Below are 20,309 nucleotides of genomic sequence, written 5' to 3'. Positions count from 1 at the left end.
TGCCAACTTGGCCATGCTCTGGACTAATTTATGCGTATTTTGAAGATTTTATCCATAATCCTGAAAGCGAACTATTATATATTACAACAAAACCGTTCCAAATTGAATTGGGCCTGGCTAATTGGTCGTACTTATTTAGTACGACTCAAATTTTCACTTTTGTTCTGTGATATTGTCGAAAACTTATAGTTCATCGATATTAATATTTTATTTTCCTAGAAAATCTATTTGATATGGATTAAGGGGTAGTCGGGGTCTGTTCCGTTATACGGTCTATAAATGAAAAATCGCAAAATTTTTTTGAGAGTTTGGGGTGTCATGGGGCTGTCCAAAATTGAACAATTTCCACGAAATTTAGTTAGACATTTGATAAGATAGTAATGTTTCCGCTCATTTTTATTTTTTGGCGAAATGAGCTTCGGTACAACAATTATTTCCAGCTTTTGTCTTGGCTGGTTTCATTTTCAACCAATCAGAAATGAGCATATTCATCATTTATTCCCGTTTTCAAAACTGTCAAAAATATCTCTTTTGGGCCGTATAACGGAACAGACCCAGCAGTTGAAACAAGCAGGGCTTTGCCCTGATATACGAGCAGTCCCGTTCGCTTCGAGAAACAATTATGGTTTGATATCGGACTATTTTTCATTGCTTTTCCGGACTATTTTGGTACTTGCACGAAAAAATTGAGCACAGTATGAAGGAATTTGCCAAACAAATTTTTATGAATGATTTTCAATATTTAAATGATAGGGAAAAATACACAGCATAAGATTAACCAAATAAAAGAAAACTGGGTCAACTGGTTTTTTATTTCGGTGGGAATTCTGAAAATTCAATTCCATGTTCGAAACAAGTCTTTCACGTTTTCTCGAGCCTTTTGCTTTTTCGTATTTGGAGAGTGTTACTAGCCAGCCTTTCAGCAAATGAATTTTGAATTCAATTTGAAACACAGAGGCAAAGCGGAGCTTCGCAACACTTGTGATGCAAAACACATGAAAAAAAAGACAAGTAAAAAAGTTCTTAAAAATCGTGGGAAAAAAATTTACTTGAAACATAAACTAGACAAAAATTGAAAAATACCGCAACAAGAAATTGATATTTGTATCAGATGAAGTTCATTAACGGACCTCAAAAAGAAGAAAGCATTTACCCAGTGGCAACACAGGCGAGAAACTCTGGGCCGAAACCTGTGCAGAGCCGAAAACAAAACTGTTGTTATCAAAATTTTCATAAAAATTAAGTGTTTACGACCTTAATTGAAACAAATAATGCCAAACGGAAACATTTTGCACTCGAAATAACGCAAAACAAGTTGACTAAGTCAATATAACATAAACTGAAACTGTTTGAATATCTTTTTATTTTAAAAAAAGCAAAAAAAAATGGAAAAAAACTCAAAATCAGACATGGTTAATTTAAACATAGCCAACTGACAGTTGGAAAAGAGTAATTAGCACAAAGATACCTGAAAAAAAACCGACTCACTTTTTCAAAAATTTTCAACTTTGTAATTTTGAAAAGAAAGGGTTTAAAGCTCTTTGAATTTGTAGAACAACTTATTTACCCAACTTGAGAAAACTGGATCAATAGGTAAAATTTTCTTTTCGCAGGAAAATCTGATAATTAATTTCCATTTTCGAAATTAGCAGTCGATTACGTTTTTCGTGACCTTTAAAGTTTTTGCCTTTACAGTTTTGCTGTGGAGTTTGCCTTCTTTTTAACAATAGAAATGCACTGAACTTGAAAAGAAAACAAGTCAAACCTCGAAAAATCGAAATAGAGCGCGAACAAAATTTAAGACTTTTCCTGAAAAAAAAACAGCGAGACCTATATAAGAGTATTCACTAATATACCAAATAAAAAATGGCGTTTAAAAAAACGCAAAATCAACGGAAAGAAACTAAGACGAAAACCACGAAACCAAAAAAAAAAACAGAATTTTTTTGTTAAGATAATTACAACTGAAACGGGCTTGAACTAATTACTATTTAAGTGATAGTACTTTTGTTTAAATTTGAAAGATCCTGTAGAAGTGAAGATCCTCTAGAAGAAGTAAAGATCCTGTGGACAAAGTTGTTTACGGGAAAAAAGTCTAGTGCCCGGTTGTAATACCCTTGCTTATCGCAAGGGTAATAAATCCAAAATCAACCAGCGAAAAAGAAAGGTAAACAAACGACCTCGAAAGTGAGTTCACTCCGTTTACTGACACTTAATAAGCCACACAATAAACATTTGCAAGAATTGCTCAAAACTAAGTATCTACAACAAACCTTGAAATTTTTTTTAAGAGATCAAGCTTACATATAATCGAAAGAACTGAAAAATAACAAAAAACAGTGTGTCAAATCAAATCAAGTAAAGTTTGAACAGTTTTGTTTAAAAAAACGCCTTACCTTTCTACTGCGTTCTTTTCCGAGCTACCAATCTGACAACTTTTTTATTTAGTTTCTTAAATTTCGTTTATCCCTTTGGGTTAAATCAACAAAAACAACAGTTCAGTTATAGAAATCAAGTAATTAGAATTGCACTTTTCTGTGACGCATTTAAATTATCAAATCCATTTGAGCACCTTCATGGCTTACTACAATGGAAATATACACCATTTAAACACTGCGCCATAGAAACTGAGGAAAATTAGGCTGGATGTTGCCTTGATCATTTCTTTTGCCAAGCAATGGCGTAACAATCCAATTCCTCTGAACCTCCATGGAGCTGTATTAAAGTTGGAAGATGTGATGATCGATTTCTGATCGATAATAAACTTCTAAAAATCTAGCCGTTGAAATCATTTACGTTTGTCTGTTTTCGAAACTATTCGGCAAAACAGAAGAAGAAAGTCTTGCATCTTTACTGCTTGAGCCGATATGTTGATAGGAACTAGACATGCTTCGCTTGAAGTAGTTCACTTTCTCGTTCAGTCCAAAAAGATGGCCTTTTGAAGTGTGGGGTGACTGCAAATATTTGGACTTAAAGGATGAAGCGGATGCAGTAGGATTCAACTTTTTGGACATTTCCTTCGATTGAATGTAGGAATTAAATTCGTCCAACTTCTAAAGAATAAACATCTTTATAAATTTCGAAGTAAAAATAGGCAAAGAAGCACTAGTCGAATACTACCGTTTGCCGCCTCCCCCCCCCCCCCCCCCCCCAACACTCAACTGACTGACATATCATGTTACTCTCTCAAGGCTGAAATAAAAATTTGATTCGTTATCAAACAAACCTTGGACGGACAGATTGAGAATCTATAAGTCAAAGTGTTCGACTTCTGATAGGCACTTTTATCATCTTCATCTCGATGCGGCATCAAATAGAAGTTGTGATCGAGACACACCTTCCGGGCAGCCAGTGGTTTCCCTTTGTGGCATGGAATCACACAGGTATTTTTATCCAGACAGGTTTTATTGGGTATAAGTCCGGAAGCAGCATGCGGTTTGGTCGCACTGTACGAATGTTTTGACAAAAACTGCTCAACATAATCTGTGCAATTTGGAACGAAGATTTGGTCGTAAAATACCGCAATGTCGTCTCTGTTTTCTTCAAAAGCTAAAATTTGAAATGCTGTTAGTATCACCAACCACTTGTGTTTGAATATCCCATTTTTCGACAAAAAAAACTTGTATAATTATGAACTCTCCGCGAAAAGTTTTTCAAGACACCAGCTCAAGCCAAGCTAGAAACATTTCTTGGGTCTTATGCACTTAACGGTCCAAAATTAGTATTTCTACATATTGAACTGAAAATTATGTGGTTGAATCTAATTGGGTAATTAAACGTGGTATGGTATTTAGATTAAAAATTCAAGCAGACAAAACTGTGAGTCGAAATGACCACAGACCGAAAACTAAGAACTTTTGTTCTGTTGAAGTCATTTCACTCTCAAAGCCATTTCTTGTCTCGGTAAAATTTTACAATTAACTTGAAATTAATTTATTTAACAAAGTTCCACATTGTCGCTAACTTCGGCTTATGTTTTTATCTGCTGGAAATGTTGACTGACACTCCAGACCGTGTTGCTTGAGTTTGATTGGTTCAATCAGATTCGACCGCAAAACTTTCAGCCATAGATATTTAAAAATATATATTGATTTTGGACCGTTTAGTGCATAAGACCCCGTTTCTTAATTTTTAAAATTGACTCGATCATGTTTTGGCTAAGTAGAAACAATTCTTTATTAGACAAACTTCCGTCGGCTGTTTGGAGGTAGGCTATCAAAACTCTCCTGTATGTCCTCCTGTTGGCTTGTTGCTGAAACCTGTACACACCCAGTATTTTCTCAAACGTCCACTTTTTACTCAGAGCCTATAACAAACATCATCGACGTCACGAAGTTCACATTTTTAGCTCCTTCTTCGGATCTTTGTTGGGTGAATGGTTTCATGCAATCAATACAACTGCACCAAATGATTTGATTAGCATTAAGCTTCATTTTGCCTCATTTAATGACAGGTGTTCAAATTCCTTACTTTTCCCACGAGGTAAACAGTCGCTAAAATCACTTGATCCAAATGTCTGTTAACCAGCAATTCAGAACTCAGTACCATGCAGTTCTCGAACACGGCCCAGATTTTCTTCAATTCATTGGACTCTTCGTTCACAGCTGCCGAAGAGCTGCTACTTGTAGAAGATTGGGAATCTGAACTCTGATTGGCCGATTGGGGATCTGTTGCTTCTAATCCAGCCATGAGTTGCCGAATACGAACACTGGCTAAAAGGTATACCTAAAAGGAACAGTTCTGCTAAATTTATGAAAACAAAGACTACAGCCGACACAAAGAGTCCCAAAACTGAGTGTAGGAATCATGAATCAAACAATGTGCATTTTTTTCATGTGATATTTTCCTACATCAGCAAAAGTAATCACATTTTCACCGTGCAACGGGAGGAACGGATTTAACACGACAGCATACTAAAAAAAAACAGCCAAGTTTTCACTTACCTTGCGGAAAAATAAACTCAGCGCCCCAGTTTTTCTCGGTTTGTCTAGCGTCATTTTTGTAGGAGAAACACCACTCAATTGAGAGGACGTCGCATTTAATGGATTCATTGTCAATTGATTTTGATTAAGCTGATCGATTAACTTTGAAGTACCCAATGAGTTCGTTGAAGTAGAAGGCAACGAAATCAACGTTTGTCCTGAAGATGTCACGAGCTTCATAGTATTAGCAGCTCTTACTGATTCAGATCCCTGCAGCTTGTTCTGGACCCTATTCTTGAGAGCTGCACTAGTTGAGTTGGACATCTGGTTCGGAAGCAGGACGTCAATGCACCTGGGAACTCCTGTAAAACCCGAAGGCAGCTCGCCAGCTGCCTGTTCAATGTCTATCCAGAGCGGCGAGTCACTCTGCCACACATGCTCTTCCAATATCGACTCCTCCACCTAAAACGGACAGGAAATTTTTATCTTAAGCTCGCAACCTTTTAACTTTTGCTGTTCGACAGTGGAGTTTGCCTTCCTTCTAACGAAAGAAATGAACTGAACTCAAAAAATAATAGTCAAACCGTGAAAAAGTGAATTTAAGTCAGAACAAATTTCCTGAAAAAAAAAACAAATCATCGCGACCTATATAAGTCTGAACTACGTTCATCGACTCTTAATAAGAAAACATAAATAACCTTGTAATTTAAATTGAATGCTAAATTACAATGTTAAATAAATTCCCAACCCTGTTCGAATCAAGACTGAAAAAGCTCTTTTTGGATTTATCACTCTTCGTATTCCGATTATTATTTGTCGTATCTGATTTTGCGTGAAAAAAAAAAGAAAAAACTAAAACACCCGAAGGCAAAGATCCTGACCACTTTCAGTGGTCGAAACAACAAATCAGTGTTACAAAAAGATAACATTCAAGTATTTTTGTCTGGTCAGCTAGATTCTGTGAGTAGAACCTCAAAATGTCCATCAGAAACTTTCCGAGATTGATTTCACTTCATGCATTCATGAAGTCTTATATCACGCATGATTTTGCAACATAATTGCCTGTTTAAACTTCAAGTCCATTTGAAGCTAATTTAAAAGCCACATGACACGCTTTTCACTACAATAGCCTCGCAACTCATGAAGATAAGACTTAAAATAAAATGGTCGTTTGCTTAGCCCGGCCTTTAAATCATTTACTTCTGGAAGCTTGTTCAAATTTGGTTTGCTTTATTCTATTTTAGATAGCGATAGTCGACCGCTACTATAAACAATTTGCTCATTCAAGCACTAACCCAATTTAAATGTTTGATCACGTCTCTTGATAGACCCTCCTCATGTTTGATGACCACTTCAATGACCCGATAGAAGTGATAGGGCTTCAAAGTGAACACTTCCAGAATCCATGGAAATAAACTGAACAGAAGTTCACAAAGATTGGAATTGAATTCAATACATCGATGTTAATAGAGAAAAGCATCATCGGTTATCGATACGGTCGCAAACACAGCAAATTGTTTAATTTAGTTGTAAAATCTGATCGGACCAGGACAGATTTGGAGCACTAAGGAATAGATTACAATAAAGAATATATAGAACATTCAGTTGAAATAAAAACAATCAACTAACTTTTTGGAGCCATAGCTAGTGAGGACAATTTCAATGCAGCATGCGAACAAACTTTTGTGAAAATTCTCTCTGTGAAGCAGGTCGAAAATGAACAGCTTAGAAGGCGAAGAGGAGCACTTGATTCGCTTCGTTTCTGACAGCACCATTGTATGCAGTAGTTTGTAGTAGAGAGTCTCGGAGAAGTAGAGCTGCAGATTGACCAAATTACTTCCAGTTGTCTATGCGAACAATGAACAGTACAACTACTTTTAAAAAAATCGACCTCTTATAACTATCCACATCATGTTGAACGAATAGTCACCTGTTGGCACTGCTGATTTGCAAATTGGTAGCCCAATTGATTAATTCTGTCCTCGATTTCTTGCAAAGTGATAGCAGAACACTCATTACATATCTGAATCAGGTCCATCAGTGGCATATTGGAGAAGCCGACCAATATAGCCTGAAGTTTACTGACTCCCTCCAGGTTAGAACACACCTCAGTTGAACCCTGACTTTGTTGAGGATTTCTCCTGGTTCGATCACGAGGACCAGCCAATAGAATCGAGGGTTTTACCTGAAAGAAGTCATCCCATTTTATCAGGAATAATTCGCAAATCCATGATCAGATTTTGTATCATGAAACCAAAGCAAAATTTAATCGGACAAAAAATGGCAATTAAAGCAGTACGAAATTAGGCAGTGAATTCGATGTGCCAGGACAAACAATCCCATGCAAAAAATCCCATGCAAAAAATCCCATTCAAAAAATCCTATTCAAAAAATCCCATACCAATCTATCCAATCGACAAAATAGCCCACATCATTATAACCCACTAGAATAGATTAAATCTACTTAGTGTTATGGATTATGAGGATTAGTGCGTCTCTATATCGCAAATAGACTGAGTCTCAATTTAGCCGACTAATTTACTTGAGACGCCGCATAGAGATAGTGCTAATCGTAGAAGAATCTTTTCTGGGGATTCAGTCAACATAACTGAGTGATAATTAAAAAAAAATCATAAAAAACACGAAGTCATATCATTATATTCACCGCACTACTAAAATCGATAACAAAATTACAGATTTTATCAGCGGCAAAAATCAACGGGGCCAAAAATTGTTTATATTGGGTAGATAAATGTTCACTAAAAAACGTGACTCAAAATCTACAATTCACTGTCGCTGCAACTTGCGATAAAATCATTATTTCGGTCAACCTCGAGCACAGCCATGAGTTCAAACCCGGTCGTGTAGCGATAGAATGAGAGAAAAAAGACTTAATTCCTTTAAAAGAATAACAACAATGAAACAAATCTGAAATTAAAATAATCCAACTAGCTGTACAAAAAATATATCATTTAAAAAGACATTAACATAACTTCTGCTTATTGTACATCTGCATCAATTGCAAGAGTTCGAGGGGATGACGCTAGAAATGACAAGATGGTGTGAATAAATTTTCGTGGAAGGTAGAAAAGTACCAAACTGTGGATATCTAATTCAGTTAATCTGTGCAGCAACATGCAGAAAGACATGAAATCATAATTTTGCATAATGCAGCAAATTGGAAAAGAAAGGTGGATTTGAAATGCTGTTTTATAATCCAGCTTAAAATCAATCCATTGATAAACAGATTTGTTGAAATGCTCCCAGTTTCGTTGAAGAAGTGAAATTAGCAAACCACACGTGGGATCGATAAGTTAAAACAGGTTAAATACATGAGTAAAGTTTATGTTTACGGAAAAGAAAAATTAAAAAAAATTACTTTTCACACAGAGGCAAAGTGAAGCTTCGTATCACTTGCGATCGCGTTCAGACAATTCGATCACAGACAATTCAACCAATTTCAAATTCAGATAATTCAGTCAAAATGAGTGAGACAATTCGGCCAAAGACTATTCAGACAGTTTTAAAGTTTTAAAACGTGCGCGCAAAAACTTTTCACATGCAGCAAAACATCAAAGCTTTCATTAGACGACTTATAAGTAATTCCTTTCAAATGCACATAAAACAATTAAAATACCTAAGAACCAAAAATACCTAAGCGTAATAAAACTTTATACAACTCATTATGTTTCCAATTTTGGAATAATAGTTAAGCAAAAATCGAACTCAACAAAAAACTGCGCAATACTTGAACGTTAACCAACTTACACGAAAGCAGACCCGAAATTGTGGAATTTACAGGCGGTCAAAAAGGATATCAGTTAAAGGGCTGACCACCCCTACCACATACTGGCCACACAGTTACGCTGATATTTTTATCATGCCTTTGGCGGGGGAGGGTGCAACCGTCTATCAGGTAATTTGGGTAGTCGAGTTTTAGTTTTTGCAACACTACCAGCGCTTGATTTGCTTTCTCAGTCGGAAATCTGTCATTGCGATGGAACGCTGCCCAATAAGACGCAAGACACTTACGAAAAACTTTTTGGCTGCTTAGAGCAATTTGGAAAAAAAGTAGTCATTGATTTTGAAGCCGCTGTTTGCAACGCCATAAAAAAAATGCAGCCTGATACAGAAATTCAATTCTGTTTCTTCCACCTGGGCCAAGCAGTATGGCGCAATGTACAAAAACTTGGTTTTACGCGCAAGTACATGGACGATGATGAGTTTCGACTGAATGTCAAAAAAATGATTTGCTTGGCATTCGTTCCCATTGACGACGTTATTTTCGCTTTTGAGGCGCTCCGAAAAGAGGATCCCTCAGAGGAATTCCAGAGTCTATCGGAATACTTCGAAGACACCTATATTGGTGCTTGTCGAGGAAATAGACGCGTCAAACCAAAGTTTGACATTGCCGATTGGAACGTTTTCAATCGGATGCTCAGCGGAGAGCCTCGTACGAACAATGCATTGGAGGCATGGATCGGCAGCTTCAATAAATTCGTATCGACAAAGCATCCAGCCCTCCCCAAGTTGATCACACGTTTCAAAGATGAGCAAAAAAACGCCGAAATTAATGTAGAGAGACTGATGTCCGGTGATATTATAAGAAAACAGAAGCCCAAGTATTCAATAGCAAATGATAAACTCGTTCAAAACGCAAAAAACAACAATCGAGACCATATACAGAAGTATTTAGAACTTTGTACCTTCAATGTACATATTTCGTAAAACTTTATGCATAGCAAGTTTGTTTTGATCTTTAAATTTGTTATTTGATGTTTCACATTTCTTTGGAAAAGTGTTGAAAGCTTTCTGACTTTAATCAAATAAGAAAAGTTTTAATGTTCCCTTTTATCTTATCTCTTTAATCTAAATAGGCCGAATTGTCTTTGGCTGAATTGTCAGAGTTTTTTTGGCTGAATTGTCTGTATTTTAAATCGGCTAAATTGTCTGTGGCTGAATTGTCTCTGCGCCCTTCCGATACCACAAAAATAGCATTGCAAGCTAGCAGACAGGAAAGCAAACGAGAGCCACTAAGTCCAAAGACAACGAAAAAAAATTCAAAGGAACCACAGTTGAAAAAACTTCAAAAGATTGTCTGGAATGATATTCTATTCGCAAAAAAAACACGTCCGGAAACACATTCGACGGCGTTGAAAGAAAATTCTAAAACCATTATCGAGCGAAAATAAAGTTGTCATGAAAAACTTTGAACTACAAAATTCATTTTGAGATTTTTAACGTTTTAGGCTATCCCAAGTTATTGTAATCTGAGCCGCAGTCATTTGGGCCGAAAACTGCATCGAGTAAAAAAAAAATAGGTGGCGACTAAGACAAAACATCAGCAGACAAACAAAAAGCCGACAATTTTTTTGAAACGGAACATTCACCGTTTAAAAAAAATACTTTGCCGTCCCAGGCGTATTCGTTACCTCCACACTAAGTGTGCCGGAGACGCTTGGAAATTTGAATTCATTATGCATTAAGATGCAAAATGATTCAAAAGATTTGACACGACAAAAAAGTCTATATTCCGATTTGATAACGCAGCCATGATAGCGTAATCATGAAGGAACGCTTTTTGCTTGAAATAAAAAACTCTCATTAGCATGAATGTTCCAAGAAACATCATTCGATATCAAAATACCTAAATATTTAATAACATTGGTCTTGGCATGCTCATGGCTTCTTTGATAAACAGCACTTGGCACCAGTGATCCCTTTATATTTATCAGGAAGAAAACAAATTTGGTTTTCTTCAGACTACCACTGTAAAGAATTAACATCAGTTGAGGAAGATAAGTTATAAACATCGGCGTAAAGGAAACAACTAGTAGTAACACTTTTCGGTAAATCATTCAAAATATTGTAAAACGAAGAGGACCTAAATCGATAACAAAATGACAGTTCTTAACTGCGGGAAAATCAACAAGGCATAACGTTGCTTATGTCAAAACCACTCGAATGATAGTGAAGAGAGGACAACGACAGATTCATTATTGTCGGTGAAATGAAAAAATTCTCCTCGCGTCGGTATCAAAGTTTGGCTGTGACGAAAATATCCACGACACAATTAACAAATTTACTAATAGTACCAAGTACAAATTCAGATTAGTGACTTTTATCTCCCTGCGTTTACTCGTTGCTCAGCGACAAAAAGTCCATTTACAACTGGTTCATTGAAGCGCGGATTAGTTTTATTGGAGACGTCGTGCTAGAAAAAAGTCTGATTGAATTCGAACAAGCAGCCTTGAATGCCTGTTCTTCCATATTTGAAACTGAAATTATTGGATGTTACTTTCGCTTATGCCACATCTTCCATCGCAAACTTATGACAGTTCCTATATTGAAGGAGAAATAATTGTCCGACCACAGCCTGATTCTTTGTTCCTCGAGCTCTCTAGAATCCTATTCACAACACAGCGACAGGTCTCATTCGCATAACCAATGTGGTTGACAGATGCCATAACGGCGGTACAATGCCTTTCCAGGGCAGCCTTAAAGTCTTGTTTTCTTCAAGTAGAAGTTTAATATTCTGAAAGCAAGCAGCGCTACAACAAATCAAACCCGTAAAAAGTAACGAGCAATTAATTCCGTATGATCACTCAATCACGCAAAACTCAGATACAGTAGATTATTTTCAAGCTTTGGCTCATTTGACACTCAGGAGACAAGTTATATTGTTTTCGAGCTAAACACTTTATCCACTGTGAATCAATCATTTTAAAGCATAATTTAAAGCATAATGCCAAGTGAGCTTAAAAAATCACGTCTTTCCGCTTTGAATATTCAAAAACTTGGTAAACTAATAACGTGCGTTGAAATTTTAAGCTTTGATTGAATTTGACTTCACTCGCATCTTCAAAAGATTGAATTGCTTTGACCAGTTTGTTCAAATGCGGCATCTTGATTTCGATTAGCGTATTACGATATCATATTAGCTTTTAATTCGCTTCAAACGATATGGATTTTTTAATCTTGCGTGCGCTACTGCGTCCTGGGCTTTTCTGTCTGCTGGGTCATTTTGGATTAGGGATACCCTCCCGTGGGATAAAAGGTAAAGGGTTATTTGTCATGAAAGTGGAATTCGATATTCTGGGAGTTGGAACTTTTTCCTGCAATTCGAACTAAAAAGTTATCTCTTTGGAACCATTTTTGCATAAACGACTGAAAATACCCGCTTTAGGTCATGGATTGTTTCTCGTTACAGTTTAAAACATTTTTGGCAACCCTTTATTTTGTTCTTCATTGAAGCATTAGCAAAGAAACACTTCTATATCGTTTAAACGAGATGTGTGTACAGGCTAAGCGCATGTTATGGCCACTTTCGATACATCAAAAACATAGCATAGCAAGACTGCCGACAGAAATGAGACGAACACCAAACAATTATAAAAATTATTGGAAAAACCAAAATCTACTAAGAGTTCAAACACTAGATCGAAAAAGCGCTAAAAGAGTACGCTGTAATGGCAAACAGTAGTTTAAGTTTTCAGAAAATAAGCATGTCAGCACTTGGTAAAACAAAGTCCACGTTGACTGTTAGCAATGCTTCGGTGATTCTGCGCGTCAAATTTTTAGCCTGAGCAAATAATGTATGCTCCGATTTGATTAACGCAATTCTGAACGCAAAACTTACAAGACTGCTCGTATCAGGGCAAAGCCCTGAATGCTCCGACTACCTTTTAAGGTTTTATGGAGCAGTAATAATATCAAAAAATTAAATGTAATAAAAAATAAAATGAAAATTTTTTTTTCTAAAATTTGAATTTTTTTTTGAAAATCATCCCCCCACACGCCATATAAAGTACAAAAGGATAGATTTCGCTCCTTGTAACAAATCAATTATGGCAAATAAGCTTCTTTCAACCAATTTGGAACGATTTTAAGACGGATTAACTCTCCGCTTACGCGTTAATAGCGCGAAATATATCGCGAGTTAATTGTCCCAAATTGGCCAAAATGGCAATCTTTAAACCCCCATAACTTTACGAAAAATGATCACAGGTAAAATATCTTTTCAAATTTGAGCTCAGGACAACAATAGCTTTCGAATGATATAAAAAAAATTCCGTCAAAAATGGCTTGTTAAGAAGTCGAAATTTGTCTGAAGAAAAAAAAACCCACCCCGAGCACAAATATTCCGTTAATTTCGTATCGAAAGTCGGAACAATAAGTATTTAACATTCAAACTTGCCAAAGAAGATAGATTCAAGTCCCGCTTGATGGCCTCTTTGACAAATAACCTCTCATCTAGTTGCCCGGATTTCTGTATCAAAAGCTCGTAACTAGTTTCCAAGTAGTTTCTAAACAAATATCACTATATTAGTGAATATATTTGTAGCGATAATTATTTTATCCAGATTCTATCTAATTACCTGGGTAAAAATGAAGCCAGTAATCAATCAGTAAACACGATGCTTTTTTAACAAAACAATTAATCCGGAAAAACGAATGACATATTTACTGTACCTGTTGGAAAAGTAGTTTTCGCTGCATGAAAACATTGACATCAGATTTCCATCGTCAAGTGTCAAAGCTCCTTCCGCTGCCATCTTCTCCAAGTATGGTCTGAACCAGTGCTGTCTCACGGAGAAACATTCTCGCAAGTGACCACCTCCACGTCTGCAACAAATAGCCTCGAAGAACTCTGAGTTGGTCACAGCTGCTTGATTTGAGCCGAACCCGAGATCGTTAGATTTAATGGTCTCTGATTTCAAACTGGAACCTAAAGTTGAAGCGTTCAAACTAGGCTGATAAAAAAATTCTAATAAACGGTTCACAATACTACGGAATCATGAAAACGATTCAAAAGTTTCAAACGGAATCATTAAACTGAAAATAAACTTTTCTTTCAACTTGGCTGTTGACGCAGAAAAAAAAGCCCGTAATCCACGAAAAATCACGCAACCTGTTTCTTAAACTGAGCCCTCGATCTCAGATTTGGCAGGGTAGCTTTTGAGAAAAGTCAAGTAGTTTCCAAAAACGGTTTCAAAAAATAAAAGAAGAAGACTTTTCTGAAAGCTGCAGCTGTTTTCTTTATGAATAAGCGAATACCAGCTGATGCAGCAAAGCAGCCAACAATCTGTTATTTAAACTGAAACAATCTTGCAAATGCAGGTAGTTTCTGAGAACGAACAAAGTTTCCAAAAAAACGGCCATAAGTTCAATCTTCGACTTTTATGAAGAACCAATTTTTTCAGCTAAAACTATGGCGCAGCCTATTGACAATAAAATATTTTATCGACAAAACCTTTGATCAAAAAATTTCCAGGGTATTTTTCGAAAAAAAGTCGAAAAGCTTCCAAAAAAGGTCAAAATTTAATTTTTCCACCTGTAATTATTTTGTTCTTAAAAAGAATAGGGCAATTCAGCTGATGCAGTGATGATTACTTGAACCCTTCATTTCGATGAAACTCTTGCTACCAGATTGGGCCGGGCAGTTTTCGATAAAAGTTACAAGGTTTCCGAAAAACAAACACAAAATTTTGACTTTTCCGAAATTAATAACTAAATTTCTACAAACAAATATAGGACGTAGCTGCATACGTCGGGAGGAGAATCAAATTTTTTTTCGATTAATTTTTCAGACCAAGATTTGCGAGGGTAGTTTACGCGCATGGCCGAAAATTTTTCACGAATATGGTCAAAATGTCAAAAAATTATCATTTTTGTGGCCATATTTTATTTGAATTTAAAAAATTGGGCACAGCCGTTTCTGCTAGGAAAAACACCACTATCATTTTTCCAAATAAATCTTCAGTCCTAGATATGAGGACGTAGTTTTTGAGAAAAGTCAATAAAAATGTTTCAAAAAAGACCAAACAAAAAAAAAGCTTTTTTGGGGGCCACAACTTTTTTTTCTTTAAAAATTAAGCAGTAGCGGCTAATGCAGAAAAGATCTTCGTTACCTGTTATTTTATTGAAGCTTTAACCTAAGATTTGGCGGAGAAGTCTGAGAAAACTGAGTCAATCATAACTCTTTGAAATTTCGAAAGCTGTTGAAGGTGGAGCAAGATACCAAAGGTAAATATAGACTAGACAAATAAGCAGACACAATGCCGTATCATGTCTTTCCATTTGCACCAATTTTTTTGAAAACTGGTGAAATAGTTATTGAGAAAAAAACAACTTCAGTGAAAAGTGTCTAAAAAAATTAAAAACATTGAATCCCATACATATTCATGATACCTATTTTTGTCAAAAAAACAAATTCTTGAGCTCGAAGCAACGCAAAACAAATTCAATCAGCTGATAAAACATGAATCGAAAGCTTTTAGTTGAAAAAAAAACTTCAACAAAAAACATTCGAAGTGACTCGGTAAAACGACAAACTCCAAAATAATGTTGAAAAAAATTGTTTAAAAAATTCAACATTAAAATGAAATCCATGCTTTGCAAAATAACCTGATCAAAAACAGTACCAGATAAAATAATTGCTTAAAGATAATATAATTAATTATAACCTGAATGATCTCAAAAGTACTTTCTATTGAATTTAAAGAAATTGAGCATGTCAACGTGAAACTGCACGTACGTCATAAATGTGTAAGAAAAGTTGCTAACGGGAAAATTATAGTTCCCAACTACAAGTCACTTGCATGTCACAAGTGAAAAAAAGTAGAAAATCATCAGCCTGTATTTTAAAATATGGGTTAGCTAAAGCTTTTAACCAAAATTACAATTGTGAAACTAACCAAAAAAGGAAAAGGTTCCGACAAAATTTAAATATGTATTGAAAGCAGTGATTGAGGTCGCGAAATCTCTGATTTCTGCAACAGATGTTTCTATGGAACCACGTGGTGCACTAGTGGCAGCGGATGGAATAACTGCGTCTGGTTACCCGTGAGTAGCAAACAAGCAATTGAAAAGACGGGTGACCAGAGGCGGATATTCCATCCGCTGCCACTGGTGCAACAGATGGTTGCATAGAAACCTCTCTGTTGCAGAGATCAAGATTCGCATGCACGAGAAGGTCCTGGTTTTGCGGTTAACATAGACAAACCACCACTGTCCCATCAGGTTTACGATCACTCGGGCCAAGGTGTTCGGTCGCTATGTCGATGATATTATCCGCACTGCAAGAATAGACCTCCGCGGTATTCTTGAAAGTGCAAACGCCCTGCATCCTTTTCTAGAGTTCACTGTTGAAGATGGAGAGATAACGCGACAATTCTTTTCCTCGACGTGCTAGTACGACGCGATTCTGCCAAAGTGTCAACCTCCTGTTACTCGAAAACGGATACGGGTTTGATCATGTGTTCAAACCCGGATACGGGTTTGATCATGTCATTCTGTGCTTGTGTTCCAAGTACATAAGAAACATAATCGAAGGTACGATACACCGGTTGAACAAAGCCATGTCTTCGTGGAAACCTTTTCATGAAAGACTGGAGAAAGCTAAGTCCACGTGGGAGAAGAACCAATACCGCTTTTACCAATCTCTTGTGGCTACGACACTTGAGAAGATACTCTGTGGTCAGCCCGAGAAAACCAACATACATCAAAGTTTATACTGATGATGTCAAACTGATGAAAGCGCTTCAAATTTTCCGAGGTACAGTGATTGTTTTCCTTCCACGTATATATTTTTATTTTTTTATTGAGGATAATTTTGAATTTTCGAGAATATCTTCCAGTCAATCTGAAAAAATACTACCAGATAAAACTATAAAAAACTTAGCCTAATTGTTGTGATAAACATATTAAATAGTTCTTTGTTCAAATTTACCGATTGTGTGTTTTCATATCATATGCGCGCTGGGCTGGTTATCTTACCAAATCTCGCCGTCCCAGCCGTAGGCGAGTGAAGTTTCCCAGGCGTAACTAGAAGCAAGAAAGAGTGAGCGGGTGAATCGACCACCAAATCGACGTCAGGTTGTACCACTCCTTTCTTTTTTTTCATCGCCTTTGCAGCAATTTTAAACCCTAAGTGAAAGTATTCATAAATCACCGAAAGAGCTTCCTTTCTCGCCCCAGTTGTCTGTGTTCCAGGTTGATGCCGCGATTCCAGGCAAGGCGCATCCCGGAGTTCTCACAGAAACTAGTTATCGGGACTTCAAGGACCAAATATATCAAACCAGCTCTAGTAAAATCAACAATTCACTCCTACCGCGGCGCAACGCTTCATGATCTGTTTGAAACAGGTTTACAATACAGACCAAAGCGCCTAAATACAGTAACAATAGTTGCTGGATACAATGACAACAGGCTGCATCCACAAAAATTAGAACAGCAGTGGAAAAACTTAATTAACCTCGTCACTAACAAGTTTCAGCCCAAGACACTGATCATCCCCAAAAACAATTCAGAACTGTAATAATTCCGAATTAAACCGCAAAACTTATATTCATAATCATGTGCTGTTTAATTTGATAAATAGATTTGTACACCCCCATACACTTATTGTTTCACCTAACCGCAACCTAAATCTAACCCCTCAAATGTTTTGCCGTGATGGCATCCATTTCTCGTTCTACGGTAATGGTTTCTTTTCAAATTTTCTTGCAAATTTAATCTATAAATTCTCTCGTTAACTTGACACCACCGCCCTTCCTAAAATGGTTACTCAAACACACTGCCTTATTTGTAAAAGCAGCCTGCGAGACGGAGGTGTTTGGTGCTTCACATGCCCAGGCTACATGCATGTAAAATGCAGCGGCCTAGCCCGCAGCAGTGATCACTATGACGATTTCAGTTGTCATCGCTGCACCTCCCAATTTCATTCAGCTAACGACAAGAATGAATGCAATCCCCCAACCCTAGCTACAACCACGCTCCCCCAAATGCACCCTCACCCTTCTACTGCCCCACCCTCACAAAACTCAGGAGAGTCTTCCACTATAGAACCTTGAACAATACAAGACCCATGGTCAAACCCCTGTCCAGAACTCATAGAAACCACCAGGAAAATATACACCGAAGTGGTCCACTGGACACCGGTCTTTGTGATCTTGTCAAAAAATAAAGTTGGTTATAACTTCATTGAAACTTCATTGAGAACTTTGAACAGCCTAATAGAAAACAACGAAAATAACTTCGCAATGCACGCAGCAATGATTTTTCCACACTTATTACTGTGCAAAACAAAGTCCGAAATTGATGGATCTTTATCCAAAACAATAGCAAGGCGACTTAAGCAATGGCAAGACGGAGACCTGGATGGACTATATAACGAAGGAAAGGCGCTGCAAATGCGCTTGTTGAAAGGAAGTAGAAGAAAAACTGAAACTGAAGTACAACAGTTCAACAAACTAATGAATACTGGAAAAATATCAAGCGCAATTGCGAAACTAACAGACACATCTAAAGGCGTTCTTTCGCTCGAAGAGATTGTCAAAGGTAAGACAGTAGAACAGACTCTCATAGAGAAACACCCACCATCTAAACCAATTGATGATAACTATATTACACCAGTCTCAAACGAAACAATTCCCTTCCATCCATCGATATTTGATCAGATAAACGGTCAACATATCAAGAAGGCAGCTATGAGAACGCACGGATCGCATGGACCATCTGGCCTCGGAGCAAATGAATGGAAACGTATTTTAACACACTTCGGGCAACAATCAGTTGAGATTTCAAAAACAATTGCTAAAATTGCCAAAAAATTGGCCACCGAAGAACTAAATTAAATCCAGAACTAATGGAACCATATAACGCATGCAGATTAATATCCTTAGATAAGAATCCAGGGGTAAGACCCATAGGTATAGGAGAAGTTATGCGTAGGATAATAGGGCGAACAATAACTAAATGCCTAAAAAACGAACTCATGTCGCTCGGTTCAAACTACCAACTCTGCCTAGGACAAACATGTGGCATTGAATATGCGATCCACACGCTAAGAGATCAATACAGCAAAGCTTCCGCCGATGCTATTTTACTGATAGATGCCGAAAACGCTTTCAACTCGCTGAACCGAAAGCTGGCATTAAAAAACATCGAAAATACCTGCCCTTCCCTTTTAACAGCGATTAAGAACTCCTACTCCAATCGATCTAAACTATTCGTTAACAAAAAAAAACAATCTACTCTCAAGAAGGGACAACCCAGGGGGATCCACTAGCAATGGCCATGTACGGTCTAGCCATAATACCTCTCATAAAACTTTTATCAGTAGACGATGTAACCCAGAAATGGTACGCAGACGACGGAAACGCAGTCGGTAAATTAAGCAATCTACGAACCGTCCTCAATAAAATTGTATCAATGGGTAAATTTTTCGGCTACCACGTAAAAGCATCCAAATTCCAACTCATGTTCAAGGATGAAAAACTCGGTGAAGCTCAGAAAATCTTCGCAAATACAGGAATCACTATAAAGGCAGGAGCCCGAGTGCTTGGTTCTGTTATAGGAACAGAATCTGAATGCAAAAAACTCCTCGAATTTCAACAGAATGAGCAAATCAAAATTTTTGAAAACACTAACAAAAATCGCTAAAACCTCCCCTCAAAACGTTTATGCCTGCTATACTAAAGGCGTTCAAGAAAAGCTTTCATTTCTTGCCAGGACAACGCCTAACACTATGGAAAACTTAATAATATGTGAAAATAATATCAAAGAACAATTATTACCTAACCTAGTCGGTAAAGACACTTTAAACCCCCAGTTCCGTGAGATATCTTCCTTACCCCTAAAAATGCGCGGACTTAACATCAAGCTGCCATCCGATCATGAAAGCTACCTATAATGGTCTAAGGAAACATCACTAATACTGGAATCTCAAGATCCTATTACAGCAGTAACACAGCAAGAAAAAATATGTACGAAAATAAAATATTGAAAACTGATAGAACAAATCGAAAAAAAAAAACAAACCTCATTAACTCCTTAAATGAAACAGATAAATAGATATGTGCATGTAAGGAAACATCACTAGTACTGGAATCTCAAGATCCTATTACAGCAGTAACACAGCAAGAAAAAATATGTACGAAAATAAAATATTGAAAACTGATAGAACAAATCGAAAAAAAACAAACCTCATTAACTCCTTAAATGAAACAGATAAATAGATATGTGCATGTGGTGCTGATTTTAACTTGACACATGCGCTTCACTGTGCAAAGGGTGGATACACACACATAAGACACAATGAAATTAGAGACCCATTCGCCAACCTCATGAACGAGGTTTGCTATGACGTCGAGATTGAGCCGAAACTTCAGCCGTTGCAAGGCGAAAGCTTTGTCATCAATTCAACTACAACTCAAGATGAGGCACGACTTGACATTAAGGCAAACGGACTCTGGGGTTCACGATTCAGCCGCGCTTTCTTTGATGTGAAAATTTTCAACCCCCATGCCAAAACATCGCGAAAACTGCATAAGGATGCATACAAATACCACGAAACGCTGAAGAACTCCAAATATCAGCAAAGAA

The 20,309-nt window shown here is 37.0% G+C and overlaps 1 protein-coding gene across 3 annotated transcripts in view; it reads right to left on the bottom strand.

Annotated features, from left to right (window-relative positions):
• Positions 1-2,398: 2,398 nt before the first annotated feature.
• The window catches only part of LOC134845227 (retinoblastoma-like protein 2), a 179,391-nt gene continuing 161,480 nt past the window's right edge, over positions 2,399-20,309 (bottom strand). For 2 of the 3 annotated variants that reach the window (XM_063862140.1, XM_063862142.1), the window contains 10 exons: positions 13,395-13,650; positions 13,120-13,228; positions 6,853-7,107; positions 6,552-6,769; positions 6,218-6,338; positions 4,944-5,384; positions 4,471-4,725; positions 4,189-4,306; positions 3,227-3,549; positions 2,399-3,053 (listed from right to left, as the gene is read on the bottom strand). In XM_063862140.1, coding sequence (XP_063718210.1) covers positions 2,793-3,053; positions 3,227-3,549; positions 4,189-4,306; positions 4,471-4,725; positions 4,944-5,384; positions 6,218-6,338; positions 6,552-6,769; positions 6,853-7,107; positions 13,120-13,228; positions 13,395-13,650 — 2,357 coding nt within the window. In that variant the 3' untranslated portion in view covers positions 2,399-2,792. The remainder of the gene's footprint in view (positions 3,054-3,226; positions 3,550-4,188; positions 4,307-4,470; positions 4,726-4,943; positions 5,385-6,217; positions 6,339-6,551; positions 6,770-6,852; positions 7,108-13,119; positions 13,229-13,394; positions 13,651-20,309) is intronic. The other variant, XM_063862141.1, reaches the window with a different exon arrangement.

Source organism: Symsagittifera roscoffensis, chromosome 4 (genome assembly GCF_963678635.1).
Source record: "Symsagittifera roscoffensis chromosome 4, txSymRosc1.1, whole genome shotgun sequence".
NCBI lineage: Eukaryota > Metazoa > Xenacoelomorpha > Acoela > Convolutidae > Symsagittifera > Symsagittifera roscoffensis.
This window is presented reverse-complemented; position numbering and strand designations above follow the sequence as displayed.